Source organism: Copidosoma floridanum, unplaced genomic scaffold (genome assembly GCF_036245765.1).
Source record: "Copidosoma floridanum isolate Cflo_tuat_1 unplaced genomic scaffold, Cflo_Japanese_pri ptg000014l, whole genome shotgun sequence".
Taxonomy (NCBI): domain Eukaryota; kingdom Metazoa; phylum Arthropoda; class Insecta; order Hymenoptera; family Encyrtidae; genus Copidosoma; species Copidosoma floridanum.
This window is the reverse complement of record NW_028321891.1, coordinates 5,287,873-5,306,446: the sequence shown is the minus strand read 5'-3', so window position 1 is coordinate 5,306,446 and position 18,574 is coordinate 5,287,873. Positions and strand designations below refer to the sequence as shown.

Below are 18,574 nucleotides of genomic sequence, written 5' to 3'. Positions count from 1 at the left end.
TCTCCGCTGTGTGCATATATCATGTAAACGCAATGCGTATACCGATTTTTGCGCGATTCTGGGAACGCTGGGCACCAGCGATACCGTCGAGGAACCCTCAATGATATCAAATCTATTTTGCCAATGGACATCCCACATCCTTGGAAAAGATCACACTGCCAGAGCTGGATACAGACCAGCAGACACTCGTTGCTTTCACTAAACTTTGATATTTCAAATCATTTCACAGCCCCTGTTTCAATGGCACTCTGGTATTTTGTCTGCGAGGGAGCAGAAAACACGCGAAAACACTCGTTTTAACACACTTTTACTTGCATATAATATACACCGATCGCTCAATTAGGATTATGTTGTATAGGGGCATTGTAAAAATCAGGACGACAGCTAATGTATATAAATTCCAGTCACGCCCATCGAGAAAATCCAGTCCGAAACCGATCCTCGCGTATCGAATTCGTCACTCCAAATAATCCCACATCATTCCACGATGGTGTATGTATCCCTCAAAACCAGTCCCAACAGTATATATTTAAATACATATTAAAAGAATAACCCAGAAGCTCCACACCGCATCCTCTGATCTCGCCGGTACTGCGACTGCGATGTTGCTCGTATATACGGATATAACGGCTCCTGTCGGGAATTGTATTACCCGATGAAAGATGTTGCCTTTGATCTCGAACGGAAAGCTCGATTTTCAGCGATAAAAGAGTCATCTTTTTCAACCCCCCTCCAACTCGTTTGCTCCCTCTTTCGATGGGGGAATGAGATTTTCTCGAGTTTGTTGTACACGCAATTTTTTTTTTTGTTTGTTGCCGTAGCCAAGAAGGGTACACGTATATATCAATCGATCGAAAGTTGCGCTCGTTAGCCGATGAGATACCCATATAGTCATTACCGCGGGCGATCGCATTTTTCACGCTCGCGCAAGGGGTTACCCGACGAAGGGATGGCGCATTATTTCCCTCCCGTACCGGTAAAAAAAAAAAAAAGCACGAAATTACGCGAATGAGAAGTGAGAGGGGGAGAAGCACCCCGCACCAACGCGAGAGAGAGAGAGAGGAGGTATCGTGGGTGTCGGTCCCACGCATCTAGGTGGGGCTCTCGCCTCGTCCCTTTTCCTATACATACATATAATATATACCTGTGCCCACCTCCTTCGTGTTACTTTTTCCTTTCTTCCTCCCATTGCTGCTGGGACCCGCTCATTACGTGCACGAGCTGATGATACTATACGTGAGCGTATATAACCACGCAGCATCGCGAGAGCAAGGGGCCAAGCCAAGGACGGAAAACGTCGCTTTTTCGAGAATACACCCAACATATAAGAATGAGAAGAGGAGGTACGCGTGCATATTATAGCGTCGTAATTGAAAGTTGTTATTATCATGCATCGAGGCAAGTGCGTGTGTATATTTTATGCATTATTTTTTGACGCGCCTCGATTTGCATTATGCGTATGTATACTTATTACGGGGCTGGGGAATTTTTATTTTGCTCCTTTTGTTTTTCGTCGCGAAAGAGAACACCGTAAGCTGGTTTGTCCGCGCAAGACCCACACGCGGGTAAGTTTTTCATGCGCGTGCAGGCGCTCGTAATGAGAGATTGGCTCTAGTCGCTCATTGTCTCGACGGTGCAATGGCGTGCAAACAGAAAAATGTGGGCTCGTGTTGGACATTGGCGGCTATACGGTGGACGGTTTCTGTTCCCTTTTGCTGATACATATAGTATGGTTGAGCTAGTGCTTGGTGTCGATGGTGTGATTGTCCGTTGTCGAGAGACTTACTACCAACCAACCCTACAGTGTATCCGTGCTCTAATTGCTGTTATTCATTTGCATTCCAAACCATGAGTTAATTTACGACTGATACGGTGTGGTTTTTTTTTTGTTTTTTTTTTCATTCCGAGCTCCGTCACTTTATCTTGGGCTGGATTTGTATCGATTGAGCTATTAAAACAAATTATCCGCGCGCAGAACAAAGTGAAGGAATATGTTATCGAGATTTACATTTGAAATTTTTTTTTTTTTCCACTTTTCGATCAATCATTCGAGTTTTTTTTTAATCATTTAATATTTTTATGATTTTCGAGTCGACTAATGCATATGTTTAATTATTAATTATGCAATTGGAGGGCACGGGGTATATCGATTCGATTCATGAATTACGTAACAAATCTATAATTATATAATACTAAGGCAATATGGATTGATATTACCTTTGTTGAAAGGTTTTGTCAATCGAGATGAGTAAAAATTAATTACATTAGAGGTATTTTTGGTATCTCCTCGATTGGTGGGGAACAGGATTTCATCGTGTCTTTATTTTTTTCTTTATTAAATGACATTTTTTCAACCGCACGTCACGTATTTCCGCTTGATGAAAATGATAAGAACAATTGCAATAGCAATAATTAAAATGTTACTAACTTGAGACTTGTGCGTGTTTATTAAAAGTAACGGCATAACCTTTTTATCGCTCGAGTTTGAATTCTAAAGTATTAAGAATTGACATTCTGACACGATAAATAAGTTCAACGGTGCTAAATGTTTTATACAAAAATTGAAACTAATACAAAGAAAAAAGAGAATTTAGAAATTTGTGAATATTATAAATTTATAGGACATAGTTTTGCAATCTAAGATCAACAATAAAGTATTATCAAGTATTCGATTTCCTCCAGGTGATTTTTATTCTCTCAATGCAGCAAAATAAAACAATATATATTACAATGTAGAATGTATATTTTACGAAATGAAAATTTTCATACTTTTATAAGATAAAAGTAATCCTTCATCAAGTGATTGATGCTCGTAGTACTCAAAAGGTACGTAAAAATGAAAGGTCTGATAAAAAACGTAAAATGTATTCAACATCGTAGATATTAAATTTTTTTTTTTTCAACCAGATTTTAGTTAAAAATTAACTTGTGTATCACGCTCAATCGCTATAAATATTTTTATTGAATCGCTCGCTTTACTTCTTATGGTTTTGTTTACATTTTTAAAAACACTAAAATCCAATGGCTCCAAAAGAGGTTGTTGGTTTTTTTCAAGAGAAAGAAATAGGGGGGGGGGGGTATAAAAAGAGGATGTTTTTACACGCATTCCAGGTAAAATCAAGAGCCCCAAAAGATCGAACTTGACTCGTTGAACGGGTATACACGTGCGCACGTACAACAGCTTCGGTCGAGCGCGCATGCAAATTGCCGGCAGCGGTGCATGTCGCCGAACTTGAAACGCGACAGAGGGAGAGAGAAATGATACCACCTCAGGAGCCGTGGCCCACCCTGAGCGTTTCGGGCATATGTAAGGAGGGACCTATAAACCGTACGAGTGTTGATGATGGTGGCATTCAAACTACACGTCCACCTTTTACGTTCATTCGTTGTTTCGTCAGATATATAATACCTCATTAATAGTAACATTTACAATTTACATTAAATAAATGTTTAACATTAAATTTTACTCGATAGTGTTCTTACAACTCAAATAATCCACCGGTTTTCGACCCAATCTGTATTTTCCGATCCATCAGTAGCAGCTGCTTTTTTTTTCACGCACCACCTTTTTTTCTATTTTCTTTCAGAGAACATTGTTTCGAGATCAACAACAACTTGTTTTTCGTAAAAGTATGAATTGGTTGTATTTTTTTAAATTGTCTGGTTCAAAGGTTGTATTGTTATATCTTTGCAAAGTACTGCAACAAAGGAAGACGGTGAGCTGGGTTTTCGCGCATAGTTTTCCGTTCCAGTAACGCACCATGAATATACACTTGCAGCCTTCTTCTTCCCCCGTCACCCAATCTAATCCATCAACAAAGAGAAATCTCGAAGAAAATCTCTCCTGCGGCTCCTCTGGCGGGTCGTAACTGCTTATCTGGTGCACATTGCAATCGGATTCAAGCTGGATTCGCGTGAGCGATAACGCTGGGTGCGCGCCTCGCCTACGCAGGACCGTTTTTTTTTTTTTTTTTAAACCCAAGGGTTTTCGTGCCCAATCCTCTGGTATATACGCACAATCGCCCACGCGACCCTTTTACCCGGATGCATACCTGCTGCTTGTAATAATAAGTTTTTTTTTTTTTTTTTTCTCCAAGTTTAATCGGCTAAACAGATAATAAAAGTCACCTTTAAGATTTATCTGAGCACGGTTTATGATTTTTTTTTTTGTTTTTTTTTTGTTTCTGCGGGTAAGCTGATACAAGCGGAGATGCGAGTTTTGGCGAAAAAGGTGATTATAGCTTCCACGATGCGATGTGTATGTTTGCTTGACTCGGCACTTTTTTTTCAACGTATACGTACAACTCCCCGAGCAAATGATTTAACAGCGCAAATACATGTATATATCTCCGTAACCTGTACTTATCGTGCCGGGTGACGTGTTCATTTATCATTCAAAGTTGTACGATAAAATATACGGTTTCACGTGCGACGGAAATCTGAAAGTCAATAAACACCTCTCGCAACTCTGTCAAAGTTTCTTCGAGCAATATTTAAAGGTGAAAGGTTGAAAAATTTGTAAATTTTCTACGCAATTGATTTAAAGGCAGGTTTTTTATGTATAAATCTGTGATGAATCGTCCATCCGCTTTAAATTTGTTTGAATCTTGTATTTAAATCTTGATCGAGTCTTTATTCATTACTTTCAAGTACTAAACTTTTTTTTACAAAAGGTGAGCACCTGACTAAAGATATTTATTTAACTTGGAAGTATTAAAAATGTACCCGTTTACAATTATATTATTTTTCACCTTTTGAGCAAAAATCCTATGTCAAAGCTTATGAAAATAAACGTACAATAAAATGTCCACAAAGTTATCATGTGGTACACTGCAACTCTTGGTTAAACTACCACCACAAAATAGCATAATTAAAAAAAAAAAACATGCGAGAGTATTCTTGGTAACGACAGTAGCTGGATGAACAATGCCTGCGTTCGTCTTCATTTGCTCGCAAGTTGAAGATTATCAGGGATTCACATCGCAACGGGAATACTTTTGTCATGACAATTTTTACGGGGAGTCATAGAGGAAGAAGAAAGCTTTAACGTCAAGGATAATTTGTTGACGCGCATACACACGCCGGAAGTGTTGCACCTTCTCTCTCTCTCTCTATCTTTATTTTCTCCGCCTCCTTATTCCTCTTTTCTTTTCCCCTGCATTTTCACGTGGGTGGCTCACTCCCCGACTCCTCTCGGGACTCTCCCTCTTTCCAGAGATGTGAGTTTACATACACACTCTGCCCTCCTTCCTTTTTACCATATCATGTAATTGCGCAAGAAATTTCATTAAACCTTCATTTCACGATATACGTAAATGTTTCTACGGGAAGCAATCGGATTGTAATTATTTCTTAACGGTGAGTAAAGTTTGTCACCCTGTGTACAATTGTTGTAAATAATTTGCCAAAAGAAAACATATGTTGACAATCGTTTAGGTACGAATAAACATCCCACTGCATCTCACTGATATTATACTTATACTCGTACCTTTTTTTAATCAAAATTATCTTTGCGGTTGTAAACTAAACTTTGATGTCAAAAGTTCAAGACCCAAAGCCCAGAAATCTCGAAGGCTCAAACTGCTTGGCCACCGTGCAGCACAAGCACCCAATTTGGACGGCGTGACCACAAGACTCTCGATTCAAAATTTGGCAAGCCGAAAATTAGTTCTTGCAAAAGTACTTCAAGTTTTGATAGAACAGTCGGTGTGGGGGGAAACAATCCACTCGATTTGTTTATCGATAAATTATAGTCTCTCATACCCGTCGACACCTGTTGTAAATAATGTCGGGAAAATGTCTTCATGGAGAGAAAAACAGATGGCCATTTCCTTCGAAGGAAAAAAAATAATTGTCTCATCGAAATCGGCTAATGCCGAAAATAACGTCACGTACCGTAAAGCTCTTTTTCCACTGTGCATTTTTATCCGTGATGCAGCGACACGTCGAGATCCCCCTGCTTCCCCACTTGATGGGGATTCGCACACGTATACCGTCCTTGTTTGCATACGGCGCGCTGATTGTGATTTGCGACGTACGTAATGGAGGGAGTTGGCCAATTTTTTTTTTCCATTTCTCTTGTACAAATCCAAAGTGGCCCCGAGGTTGGTCATAAGCCTGTCAGGCAAAACTCTCCAAAGAGATCGCACGACCGAGGCGTTAAATCTCGTTGGCCGCTTTGCTACGTGGTACACGCATGGCAGAGTTGCGGCTAGGAATGAAAATTGTGGGCCCATAAGTTTCGCATTTGTTGGTTTTCAGGAGACAGTCGGGCTGCTCGGGAAAACTGTGGACCATTGGGTGACCGACGGCTTGTTCGCTGCTAGCTGCGCTGTTGTTGGTATTTTCGTTTCAAGATGAGCGTTACATATTTTCCGGCTGATCTTGAACAAGTTAGGGAGCCAGCTCATTAAAAAAAAAGTTTGGGGCCCCAAGTTAAATAATCTCAAAGCGCTGCAACTTGTTAAAAGTGTTTTGCGCGGAGGAGCACCCATTCGGAGCTGAATTATTGCCCCGTACAACTGCGAGATTATTCATTTCGAGACGGCTGAGTTATTGCACGCCCGGTGATCGTCGTTTTTCTTAATTTGGGGTATTATAATGCAAGAGCACGCCCAAGTATTTTCGCGTAGTGAATGAGACCGCGATTTAATTAATTTTACCTGTACGAATTTGAGATGCAATCGCACACATCTCCTAATGTATCGAAGAGGCCGCGTGTTCAATCCGCGGTGGGCGGTATTTTTTATCGCGATGCCCACGCTTGGGCAAAATTATTTTATGGGTGCTTAAACACCTTTTTTTCCTGAAAAAAGTACATTCGTTTTCTTGAAAATGTTACCATTCGCAATATGATGAATTTAAAAAATGTTGTTCTAGCAGATAAGTGCCAGTACGTTTTGGACGCCATAGTTTGTTCCAAAGCAATTAAAATAAAATATTCCAAAACAACACAAGTGACGCAAATGGTTTTACCTAAAACCAAACGCACCATCGAAAGGAAGACATATCCATTAAATTGATATTTTTATGAAATAAAAAAAAAGCCAACAAGCAAGTTTCAAAAGCTACACGTGTAACAATAAATCACCCACTCGCCATACATTATACACACGCGGAATCTAATGAGTATTGTTCTCGGAAATCCATTGTCCCATTGCCCACGTGCTTATACCGCTATACGTGAGAGTGCACGGTGCATCCGATATCAAATTTGCCCGGGACTCGAGAACCACACTGAATCCGCGACCCTCGTTTAAAAAACGGACTTTCCATGCATTGCCGGTGAATCGTTGAATGCACTTTGCAAGCCCAAATGAATCAATCCTCAAGTACATACATGTATACACCCATCATCGTTCCGCCAACGCTTTTTCCGATCGGAAAGTAAAACCCACTCAAAAAATATCGTCAAAATGGTAAGGTCCCGGTCCTGGGCAGATACCCATCGCCTGTGCCATTGTCCGAGTCCTTAGCTCCGATGCTCGAGCCATTCCATCAGCCGGTACACACGTACAAAACGGCATCCACTTACTGCGCTCTCTCGCTCATATTATCTATGTACACGTCTCTCTCGGCTCCTCGTGTTTTCCTCATCTTCCGCCTCCGTTGGCCACTGCTATCCGAATATTTACGCAACACTTGCGCCCTAGCTCTCCGTACCCCCCCGGGGTTTGACTAACACTCAAGAAAATCGTATTATCCGACTCCCGCTCTTCCGACGAGACGCTATACCATATACCTCCTCTCCTCCCTTCCTTTCTATAGATACCGCGATGATGAATTTTCACGCAGACGAGCACATAATACTCACCTCGACCCACTTGGGTTCCGACAATAATCTACCTATGCAGCCCATTTTTCACCTTGCTTTCGAGGGCTCTTTTTCCACTACTGCTGAACATTAGGGTGCAAACTTCATTAACACGTTTTACACTGTCTATTCTTCTGTCGGAAAAATACAAGGTTTCCACTATCATCGCCCCTGGGTGATAATAACATGGAATATGGTTCAATGTTTCATTGTTGTTCAATGGGCATTTTCTTCAACGCTTACCATTTTTGTCTCACCATCGCGACAAATATTTGGGCATCTGTCGGGCAAGGGCTCGTACAAGTAATCTTGACTCTCGTGTCCATTTGTTTCCATGAGCTGCTGTATTGTCTGACAAAGGATTATAAACACGGAAGAACCTTCTTATTCGATCGCAAGAGCTAATCGATTATCTTAACTAGAAAAGCTGTAGTGGCATGGGTGTTTATACTATGTGCAAATGACAATGGTAGTTTTCGTCACAAAAGGCCCGAGGGACCGTAAGGAAGCCCCAGATGGATGGCACTTGTGTGTTGAACACTGTTTTTCCTATCATACCAAGGGCACACTTTTTTAATTTCTTTCGAGCTGCGAAAATTCTTTGTCTCCCTATTCTCGAGCCCACCATAAGCGAGTATACGACACATGTTTCACATTATGTAGCTCTGCAGTACGTCATTCCTTCGAATTTCAAGTAGTTACCTAAAATACAAATAACTTGGGGATTAAAAAAATTAAATTTACAAGTGAATAAAAAAAATAAGACTCCATTGAAGCAAACAAGGAGAAGATCGCTGGTTTTAAATGGCACTTTTTACGCGCAAATAAATTATCTCCGAATATTGGACCCCTCCCTTGTTTCTTCTTTTCTCTCATTAGTGCAATTAATACGACGAGCGCGTTGATTAATTTGTGAGTGCGAGCGGATGATCGGACAGCTGCATTCGCGAGGGACGAGGCGAGGATGCTTTCGAGCGCGTGGGCGTATAATATATGCATATGCGTATGCAGAAGCGGTCAGATTGTGTGAGCGTATAAATATACATGTGTATGTGTTCTGCGAACGGTGCGTTTATATATATGTTATTATGTTATGCTCGCTTTCTCTCCAGAAGTGTAAGCATCTACGTAGCACTGCTCGTATACGGCGTATTAAGTTTTCTTAAAGAAAGATGTTTTGGAGTTGAAAAAAAAGTCAATTTTTCATCTCGATGCGTCAAAGTTCAACTTGAAATTACGCTCTCTTTGTTTCTCTTCGATACAAGTAAGTATTATTATAGACGTAATGTATTATTACATGATGTGTAGCTTATGTAATTTTATGACAAATGAATAAACTTCTTTTCTGAAGGTAAGTATACATGATTTGCATAAACTTGGATTTAATGGATGTGGGCCGAATATATAACTCGTTCCTCGAAGCTATATTATTAAAAATACCGTATTTAATTACATGCATCGTGAGTATTCGTCACTAACATTATAAGTATTTTGAACTGTAAAAAAATTAAGTCGAGGACTCGGTAATTACGGCTTGAACCTCAAAAGAAAATAATAATGATAATATCCTGCAATTATGCGAAAAAATTTGAACTTGGCGTTTAAAATTATTAAGCGCTGAATGAATTTATCATGATGAGTATCAAAGAGAAAGCTCAAGGCGTACGCTGTACTTGTACGTGTTAGTCACGGTTTAATTGACAAAAGAGGGTCCCTTGATGCATACATTATAGCCGACTCCAATACGCCTTAAAAAAAAAAAATTGACTCTACAATTGTGATCCTATGGTTTTAAAGGTAATAACTACGTTTGTGCTACTCGTATTAAACAGCAAAATTGATATCCTATTACTTAATTATAAATTTATTTTATATTTGTTATACAATGCTAGTGATTCATTTGGGATAGCCCATGTTGAAGTGCATCACAAAATAAATGCTTTGCCTAAAATTTGTATCATGTCATGAAATGAATTGTACCAACGTATTTCGAATAATTTGTGACATAAGAATCTCTTTATTATAGTCGTCCTTTTAAAAGTTCACAAATTAATTACCCTAACATTTAATTGAATAATTCTAATAGTTATAATAATAATAATATATAATATACAAAATTACAAATTAACTACAAAACATAATCCAGTTCGTACCTAATGTACTGATTCTTTGGATCATTCATGATTCTTGAGTACCCTGCAACAAGAGCATCTTGTCCTCCAATATAAAGTGAATTATAAATTTTCCAATACACATCGCGAACTTTTCTTGCAGGATGAAATAAACCCTGAAACATACCGGAAAATTACGTGTAATAATTTGTTTAGAGTAAAATCACATTAAATTAATTACAAAAATTCATACTTGTAAGGTGTACTGAAGAATTTTAATTGGGCCTAGAGAGACTCTCAATCCATCAACGGCATCCATAAATGCTTGTACCAAATGCGGCGAGGTTTCAAAAACGTTTGGCCAAACGTAATTCAGCAAATGTATTAATGCATCCTCGCAACCAAAACCATAAACACCTAAGGACATGTGTTTGATTGCCGCACAGGCTGTTTGTCTGTGTACTAGATCTCTGTAAATAACGCGTGTTGTTTTTAATTTATGCATAAACTTAAAAAAAGTTTCGTTCTATGTACCCTACAAAATATCATTAGCTAGGAATATTACAAACCTGTCCATCAAAGCATCTTCTAGTAAAGAACTGACGGCGTAAATGTAATCTTTGCCCATTTCCCCTATGTACTCGAATAGGAACGATAATGATTTGAGGACACCGTTTTGTACGTTTAGCTCGGGAACTCTGTATTCGTTCATGAGTGCTGGTAATACTGTGAAAGGACTGCAAGTTTCTGCAACAATTGCGATAGCTACAGTCGTGCAGACACGATTTTGTCGCTCTTGTACTTTAAGATTGTTCAACAAAGTGGCCAAGACATCATGTGGTCTACAAAAAAGCATTTGATCATAAAAATTTTATACTTAACAACTAATTTGTAATTAAAAATTGATTGTTTAATGTCAATGGCGATTAATCTGCCAAAAGATGGTGAATTTATATCCATATTAAAAAATGCATTAGAAACTCATGTATGCTTGATCTTTTCTAAGAAATAATTTTTAAAGCTCCTGGAAGCTAGAGTACTTGGACACAACATCACCACTTGATAGTAGAATTATCTCCATTTTACATATAAAAAAATAAACTTACCCGATAGCTTTTGCAATATAACCAAAAGTATTTACCGTTGCTCGCCTGATAGCTTTTTTATGTGCTTTTAGCAATTCTAAAAGTTCAAAACATATTCTCATCCACTCACGAGCTGACACATACTCAGGACCTCTGTCTGCTATCCTACCAACTAAATCGATGCAATTTTCTTGTACCTGAAATAAAAATAAGAAAGTTAGTTACTCCTCTGGGTTTTTAGTTCAAGATTTCGTAAACTTGAAATAATGAACCTTTTCGTGTCTATTCTTCAATATCGGCGTCAACCTAGGAAGTAAATCCTTAATAGGAGGCGTCATTTTCGTCATACCAATGACATTTACGATTGCTTTAAGGGCTCCTAATATACTACCCAATACTTCGGGATATTCTTCTCCCAAGTACTCGTAGAGTACAACTCCCAATCGACCCATAAGTTTTTCCTAAAAATAAGTTATGTATTACGATTTAAAATGTATTGGGCTAAAAAAATGTTAATCCCGTAATTACCTCTTGACATGTCTTCATAACAACTGCGATTCTAGAAATAAGATCTGCCGCCTGCTGTCTGACCTTTGCTGATTTGTTGTTAAGCCTCCACAATATTGTACCACAGATTTGCGGTAGATACGGCTTGACACGTTTTCCTAGAGTATTTACTATTGTACCAAAGCCATTTAACATTACTACATCCTACAAGTAAAAATTCAATTTAAAACTATAGGTATGTCAAGGAAAAAATGGATTTAATGATTCATTCTGAAATCATACTTCGGTTGTCTGTTCCTGGAAAGCGTAGAGAATGCCATCGATAAGCTGTTCTTCGAGACGCGAATCGACGTCGGCAGCTCCCAAATTACCCATAATTTTTTCTATAGTCTCCATGACCATTTTTCTGTATTGTTCGTTTTCATCTTTCAAATCGTCAACAACTCTGTTTATTATTTCTGAAGCCCCTACTTTATTGGCAATTTCGACAGTTGTGTCAACAAGCTTAAAAAAATTTTTTTTTTTTTTAAATTGCAGCCTTGAAAAAATAAAACTAGTATGCAAAGCAGTTACACATTATTTTACATGAATTACGTACTTGTCTATAATTTCTACGATCTAGAGCCATTCTATGATTCCAAAAATGCTTAAAGAAATGTGGTAAGATTTCATCCTTGATGTATTGAGATTCCACACCATCCGTTCCACAACACTGTTTTACTACCTGCAGAGCAAAATATAGGTGTTAATGATGTAATACTCAACTATTTGTGAAAATTATTTGTTTTAATCGTAAAAAAAATCTTACCTTCAATACAATCTTCTTCATTTCCTCATCCGGCGACTGGAACTCCCGAATCAAAATCAACATTACTTCACGAGTATAATAGTTGGCATACTCGGCATCCATAAGTGGAATCAAATAACCGATGGCTTTCAAAAAGGCAGCCAGACCCTTTCCTCTATGCGTTCGAATACCTTTCCAGAGAGGTTTGAGAACCGAATCGAAGCTTTCGATACCGTAAGGAGTAGCTGCCTCGGCCAAAGCTGCTATTGCTAAAGCTGTGATTGTACGAACTTTCTGCTGTTCATCCACCAAGCCTATATAATAATCGCTCAATTATTGGATTATCGGAAAACTGTGTCAGTAAAATGAGATGAACAATTAATCATGACTCACCGTGTTCGATGATTTCAACCAAACTTTTCAAATGTGGCAATATAGCGCAACCCATAAGAATAGCTATTTGCTGAACGATTTTGATACCCGTGTGTCGCGCTTGCCAAGATTTTTTACTCCTGCAAACTGCTTTCAAGAAGGGCAAAAGAGATGGAATGCCCAAGGCTGAGGCCACAACCGCAAAGGCTCGAGCTGTCGTGTTTCTTACGTACTCGTCTATGTTATCGATATCGGGTCTCATGGTTGAAATCATAGTTGCTAAGCCCGCCGCCTTCGCCAAGTTCGAGATGATTTCTCTGCCTTCTACACGAGCATAGTAGTCCTCGTCAATCAACAGGGGTTCAATAACAACAAGAATCTGCCAGAATGAAAACAAAATCAATTAGTATTGCTAAAGCATAAATGTACAGTCTTCAATTTAAATTTAACCAGTTATTATTTTTTTAACATTGTACCTTGTGCACGTACGGTCTGACCAAGTCGTCTAATTTGTACAAAATGCGATCGATAACTTTGACCAGCAAATGTCTCTCCTGATCTTCTAAAGTAGGCGACATAAGAAGAGGTAGAATTTGATTGAAAAGCGGACCAGCACCGAATTCCCGGGCTTTATCGGTTATCTGTCTCAATGCAGCTTTCCTCATAGGCGGCGTGCCATTCTTGATTTTTAATAGCAACTTCATAATTTTCCTTTCTTTCTGTTCTTCCGGACTAAGTGACTCTTCATCCACGTCCACTAACAGCTTGTCAAAGTATTGGGCGTCTTCTGGCTTCATAAACGGCAAATTACCTTTCGGCTGATTATCCATCAACTTTGCATTCTTATCTTCTTGTTGAATGAAAAAGCCTTGTGGCGTGCCTGCCATTGGAGTCGGCGTTGCTGTTAACTTTCGTGCTGGTGTCCTAATTGGCACGTAACCTGTTAAGATTATTAGGAAAAATTAATTTTTTTCATCAAAAGTTTTATCGGACTTAAACTCACGGCAAAAAAGAACAAATATGAAGCGTAATCGTGATTTCTATTGTTTTCTTTTATCAAACTAAAAGATACGATTTCCATTTATTTTCCATAACATGTTTCTGAACACAAGATATTATTAATTCATATTCAGCAGCAGAAGTACGAAAATTTAAAAAATTTAAGTGTATATAAGAATTCAAGCATGAATTTCATTACCAGCAGGAGGTTGTAAAACTTTGTATCCTGGTGGGAACATCGCGTCTAGTTCATCGTCAGATAAGGGCCGATTTCTCTCGTCGATCTCTCTTTCCCACCGGTAGGCTTGTAGCTGTTCTGGCGTCATTGACATTAAGTGACCTGGCGTTGGAGTGGCCATACCCATAGCTTTTGAACCTATGGGCGTTGTTCCACTGGGAGTTAAAATTGTGGACTGATGTGGCGTAGTGAGCGGCGTCGCCGGAGTCTGCGGTGTCATCGCCCCGGGCGTCTGAGTAGATGGGGTTTCGTCCCACCTACTTCTTCGTTTGCTGGCCGATGGTGTCGGGGTTTCCTGGATTACTTCACCAGCAATCCGATCTGTCTTAGGAGTCTCAGCCCACCCACTACCGTGACCAGGAGTTTCTATTTTTAAATGTATAGAATTAGATGTTTTAAAAAAAATCGATCGACAATGCACTCATTTTGTGATTATGGGTTGATCTATCTTACCTCTTTCTGTCTTGGGTGTTTCATCCCATCTGTTTCTGCGACTAGAAATGATCTTTTCAGCTGGCGTTTCTCGACCAGGGGTAGTTGCACCTGGAGTCGCATGTCCAGGAGTCGTTTCCCATATCCTGGTGCTAACGCCAGGTGTAGCTCCAGGAGTTTCTCCACCTTTGGCGTGAGCTGGTGTTTCATCCCATCGTATGGCAGCGGGAGTAGCCTAGACAGATTTAAAAAAAAACGTACATCAAAGTCTTGTAATTATTATCAAGAGATAATTTTTAGTTCTTATTATGAATGTTTTACGTACATCTGCAGTGTCCCAAGAAGTTGGTGTGTTCGCTACCGCTGCAGTTAGAGTCATTTTTTTAGGTGTTGGTGTATCATCTGTTTGATCCCAGCGTCCTCGCTTTTTTGGCGCTACTTTGGCTTCTCCGTTTGTTTTTAAAGTTCCATCTTTCACTTTTTCAGCTATTTTTTTACGTAACTGCGAGAAGAAAAATTTATTCAATTAAATATTGGAATCAGGCAACATTACTTATTTTATATTTGAGCTTTAATCATATTTTACTTACCTCTGATTCTTCTCCTTTTAAAATTTGCTCTCTCATAATTTCTGTGTACGTTCTTGAGCCGACATCGGGAGTTTTTCCACCTGAAATCAAGAAACAAAAGTCACGCAAAGCGCAACTGTTAGACAACCTTAAACGATAATAAGATAAATTTTTCTTCAGTGTGACCAACATCCGCTATTCATTTTGATGTGAAACTTATAGTATGCCCTTAGAATATGCAAGTACATTCCAAAAAGGAGCTACTGAATGAACTTTAGAATTTTACCCGCTTTTATAATAAAATAAAATTCCAAATAAGATCCTAATTGATAATTTTTAAAGCAGGTAAAATAGTTGCATCAGTAGCGGGCATACAATATACGTACGTGTATTGGGGCCATAGGGAGCACTGTCCTGCTCATGTCATCCAGATTGTAAAATACTTGACATCTAAAAATCAATTCTGATCTTGTTATTAATAATGTTTACACTCACACCATTCATACTTAATGGAGGGTCGGCTTTCTCAGCCATCTTGATAAGATGAAATTTTTTGATGGATCTCAATATTTTGTATGCATGTTTATGAAACGATCTTTAAAATAAACGCCTGCATCCATGTACATCTCTTTGTAAAACACACTATGATGATGTAATAATATATTTTTTATCACTTTGTATAGCATTAGATTGAGATTCAATTGACAAAGGGAAACAAACATTTGATATTTAGTTAGTATTTAATCAGCAAGAAATTTCATCATCATCAAGGTGAAATGGTTCATTAACAGGGCTTTTACAACTAACAGTTGTATAACCTTTGACTTAGCATCCAAGACAAGTTGATGATCCCATATGCCCAGGCCATCACTAAGATTGGAAAAAAAGTCAGGAATTAGTATGTATTTGGAAAAAACCCATGCACACATTTCATTCAAAACACTATTCAATGACCACATACATTCATATTTCTGACAACTATACAATCCAAATAATACTATGACTATCAAAGAACAGCAAAATAATGCCTTGCAACGTACTATATTGTCATATAAAATCACTATAATTATATATTTATATTTAAAAATGTTATCGAGAATCATATAAGACTTAACGGACACATTACGTCATACTCGAGTTATACTTACTATAATCAATATATGGAAGTATATTTCGAAAAAAACGCTAAATCATTTGCTTCAACTCGACTTAAATTTACAACTAAAGTAACGTTTGTATACTCAGATACTTAATATTAATGCTAATAAATTATAGAATTTTTGTTGTATGTTAATAAAAAAGTTGAATTTTCAATTATTAATACACAAGAAACTTTGGAAAATAAAAAAAATAGATATATTTGCACAAATGATTGAACAATTCAACCAAGAATTGGTTTTCTTAACAATTGCAGTACTTTGATCGACTTTGCTTGAGCAAAAATTATGAAAAACCAAATTTTTGGAAATTATGTTAAAACTGCAAAAAATTTCAATGTCAAGTATTCTCGAGTACACATATAGTGCAGTTTATAACATCACCTGTGTATTTTTCGTATAATTAGTAACAATCAGTGAAACGTAACCAACCTTCTGCAAATGGATCAACACGCTCAGGAGATATCATCATAGGCCGCCTTTTCTGTCTGTACTCATCTTCTCTGTCAGCTTGGGTGGGTCGTCTTCTATCAGCAAAAGGATCATAATCCTTTTCACTCTGAAATGATAAACACGATTCACAAAAAGTGTAATCATTTACGACTCATTGAAACATCATCTTCTTAATGAATGTGTATATACCTGAGCAACATCGTTGAGTAAAGCAGCCGGAGCGTTGTAGCCCCTCTTGTTGCTACTGAATGTAGTTGGTTCGTAATCTTCATCCTGCAACCAAACGAAAAAACACACGTTAAGTTATGAACTTGTGCCTTGGCATGTAAGTTATCACAATAAACTGTCCAAGAGATGCTTTCTACTGCTGGACTCACCTCTATCTCATCATTAGCAGCAATCGACGTGACATAACCATCAAATTTATTGTTTGTTCCATCATAAATCTCTTGATCGTAGAACCCTGTTTCACCAAGGGCCACCTGCTCGTCCACAGTGGCATTGTTTTGCACGACCTTCTTTTTCTCTTGAATTTCACGGATTTGCGCTTCGATATCTGAAACGCAGACAAAACAAAATCATAATAATTGACCATTTAAAGGCCGTCCATGGCACCTTCAAAACACACTCTATTGCAAGACAATAAACAGCGTTTTTGACTCTCAAGCGAGCAGATACGATAGAGTTTACTGTTGCGAGCTAAGTAATTGTATTAAGTGGCTATAATCAGGAGAAAAAAACATATATTATTACGTATTAAACTTACCTTCACGTGTACGCGGAATCTGCGCCATGTTTGCACTTCAGGGAGTGCAAGAGGCTGTCGAGACGCTACTAATCCCTTGAAATTCGATTACTGGCTCGCACCTCCTTCAGTATTGGTATTATTTTACGCTGTGTCTATTCGCACCAAATCCACGTAATTACGTGGATATAAGGTTAGGAATTTTAAAGAAAAACGCTACTTTTTCAAATGAAGTATGTCCACGTAAAGTGAAGTTCGCACCCTTAGAGAATATTCGCTCCGTGCATCAGGTTGGAGGGGATAAAAAAAACGACTGCAGCGCTGTAGGTGAGCAAAGTTGGCGAACCCGTACCCCCATGAATCGTACAGTAAGCGTTGTCTTATATGAGAAAAGATATTATTTCATTTAAAGTAATTAGTTGAGAAATCGAAGGCGGAAAAAAAATGTTATTTAGCCAAACCGGGTCTATAATACGGATAAATAATTTTGCTAGGCACTTCAAATCGCCCGAAATTTTAAATAATGGGTTAATAAATATCATCTGTCATATAGTACACAGCACACATACTTATATGTTGCATACGTGAGAGCAAGAACTCCAAGCATAATCGCCGCCAGCAGTTACATATATGTACGACGTGACAACGTTGCGTGGTTGGGGGCGCTACTGTCGATTTACTGGTGATGTGATCCGCAATCTCATCTCACCAGCAGTAAAGCAGACGACGTCCGTCTATAACTTGCTCTTTTTCGTGACATGTCAAAATGCATTTTCTGATTGTAAACAAAGCAAAGCAGACGATAGAATGTCGGAAAATGTCACGAAAAAGAGCAAGTGTACTATGGGTGTATTCCGCAAATGCTGCCAGCAGTTAAGTTACGTAGGTCGTGGTAACGCCGCATGGTCGGGTAGCGCTAGCGTCAACCTGTACTAACTGTCGGTGGGTTCCGCATGTCAACAAACTTTGATATTTTTTACTGTTTTCGCTCCCATGCCATCTGATATTTCGGAGTTTGTTGACATGCGGAACCCACCGACAGTTAGTACAGGTTGACGCTAGCGCTACCCGACCATGCGGCGTTACCACGACCTACGTAACTTAACTGCTGGCAGCATTTGCGGAATACACCCATAGTCCGCAGGCTAAGTATACGTCCTTAACCGCCTTTTTCACTAACGTTTAGAATAATGATTGAGACAATCAATGATTGTATCATGAGTTTTTGTATAAAGTTCAATTTATACAAATAAGTTGGTAAATATAGGCACACATGATTAATATTTAAACATTTTAAGCTGTATAA

At 38.6% G+C, this 18,574-nt stretch overlaps 1 protein-coding gene across 1 annotated transcript; it reads right to left on the bottom strand.

Annotated features, from left to right (window-relative positions):
• Window positions 1–9,834: 9,834 nt before the first annotated feature.
• On the bottom strand, window positions 9,835–17,552 carry Sf3b1 (splicing factor 3B subunit 1). The gene is made up of 19 exons (XM_014355300.2): window positions 17,290–17,552; window positions 16,901–17,079; window positions 16,713–16,796; window positions 16,503–16,629; window positions 14,935–15,014; window positions 14,670–14,846; window positions 14,366–14,579; window positions 13,874–14,278; window positions 13,152–13,615; window positions 12,697–13,054; window positions 12,325–12,617; window positions 12,115–12,240; window positions 11,799–12,020; window positions 11,538–11,720; window positions 11,282–11,470; window positions 11,031–11,206; window positions 10,494–10,766; window positions 10,178–10,394; window positions 9,835–10,100 (listed from the first exon to the last, which is right to left on the bottom strand). The coding sequence occupies exons 1-19, from the start codon at window positions 17,315–17,317 to the stop codon at window positions 9,942–9,944; spliced, it is 3,954 nt and encodes a 1,317-aa protein (XP_014210786.2). The 5' UTR covers window positions 17,318–17,552; the 3' UTR covers window positions 9,835–9,941.
• Between the last annotated feature and the right edge of the window lie 1,022 nt (window positions 17,553–18,574).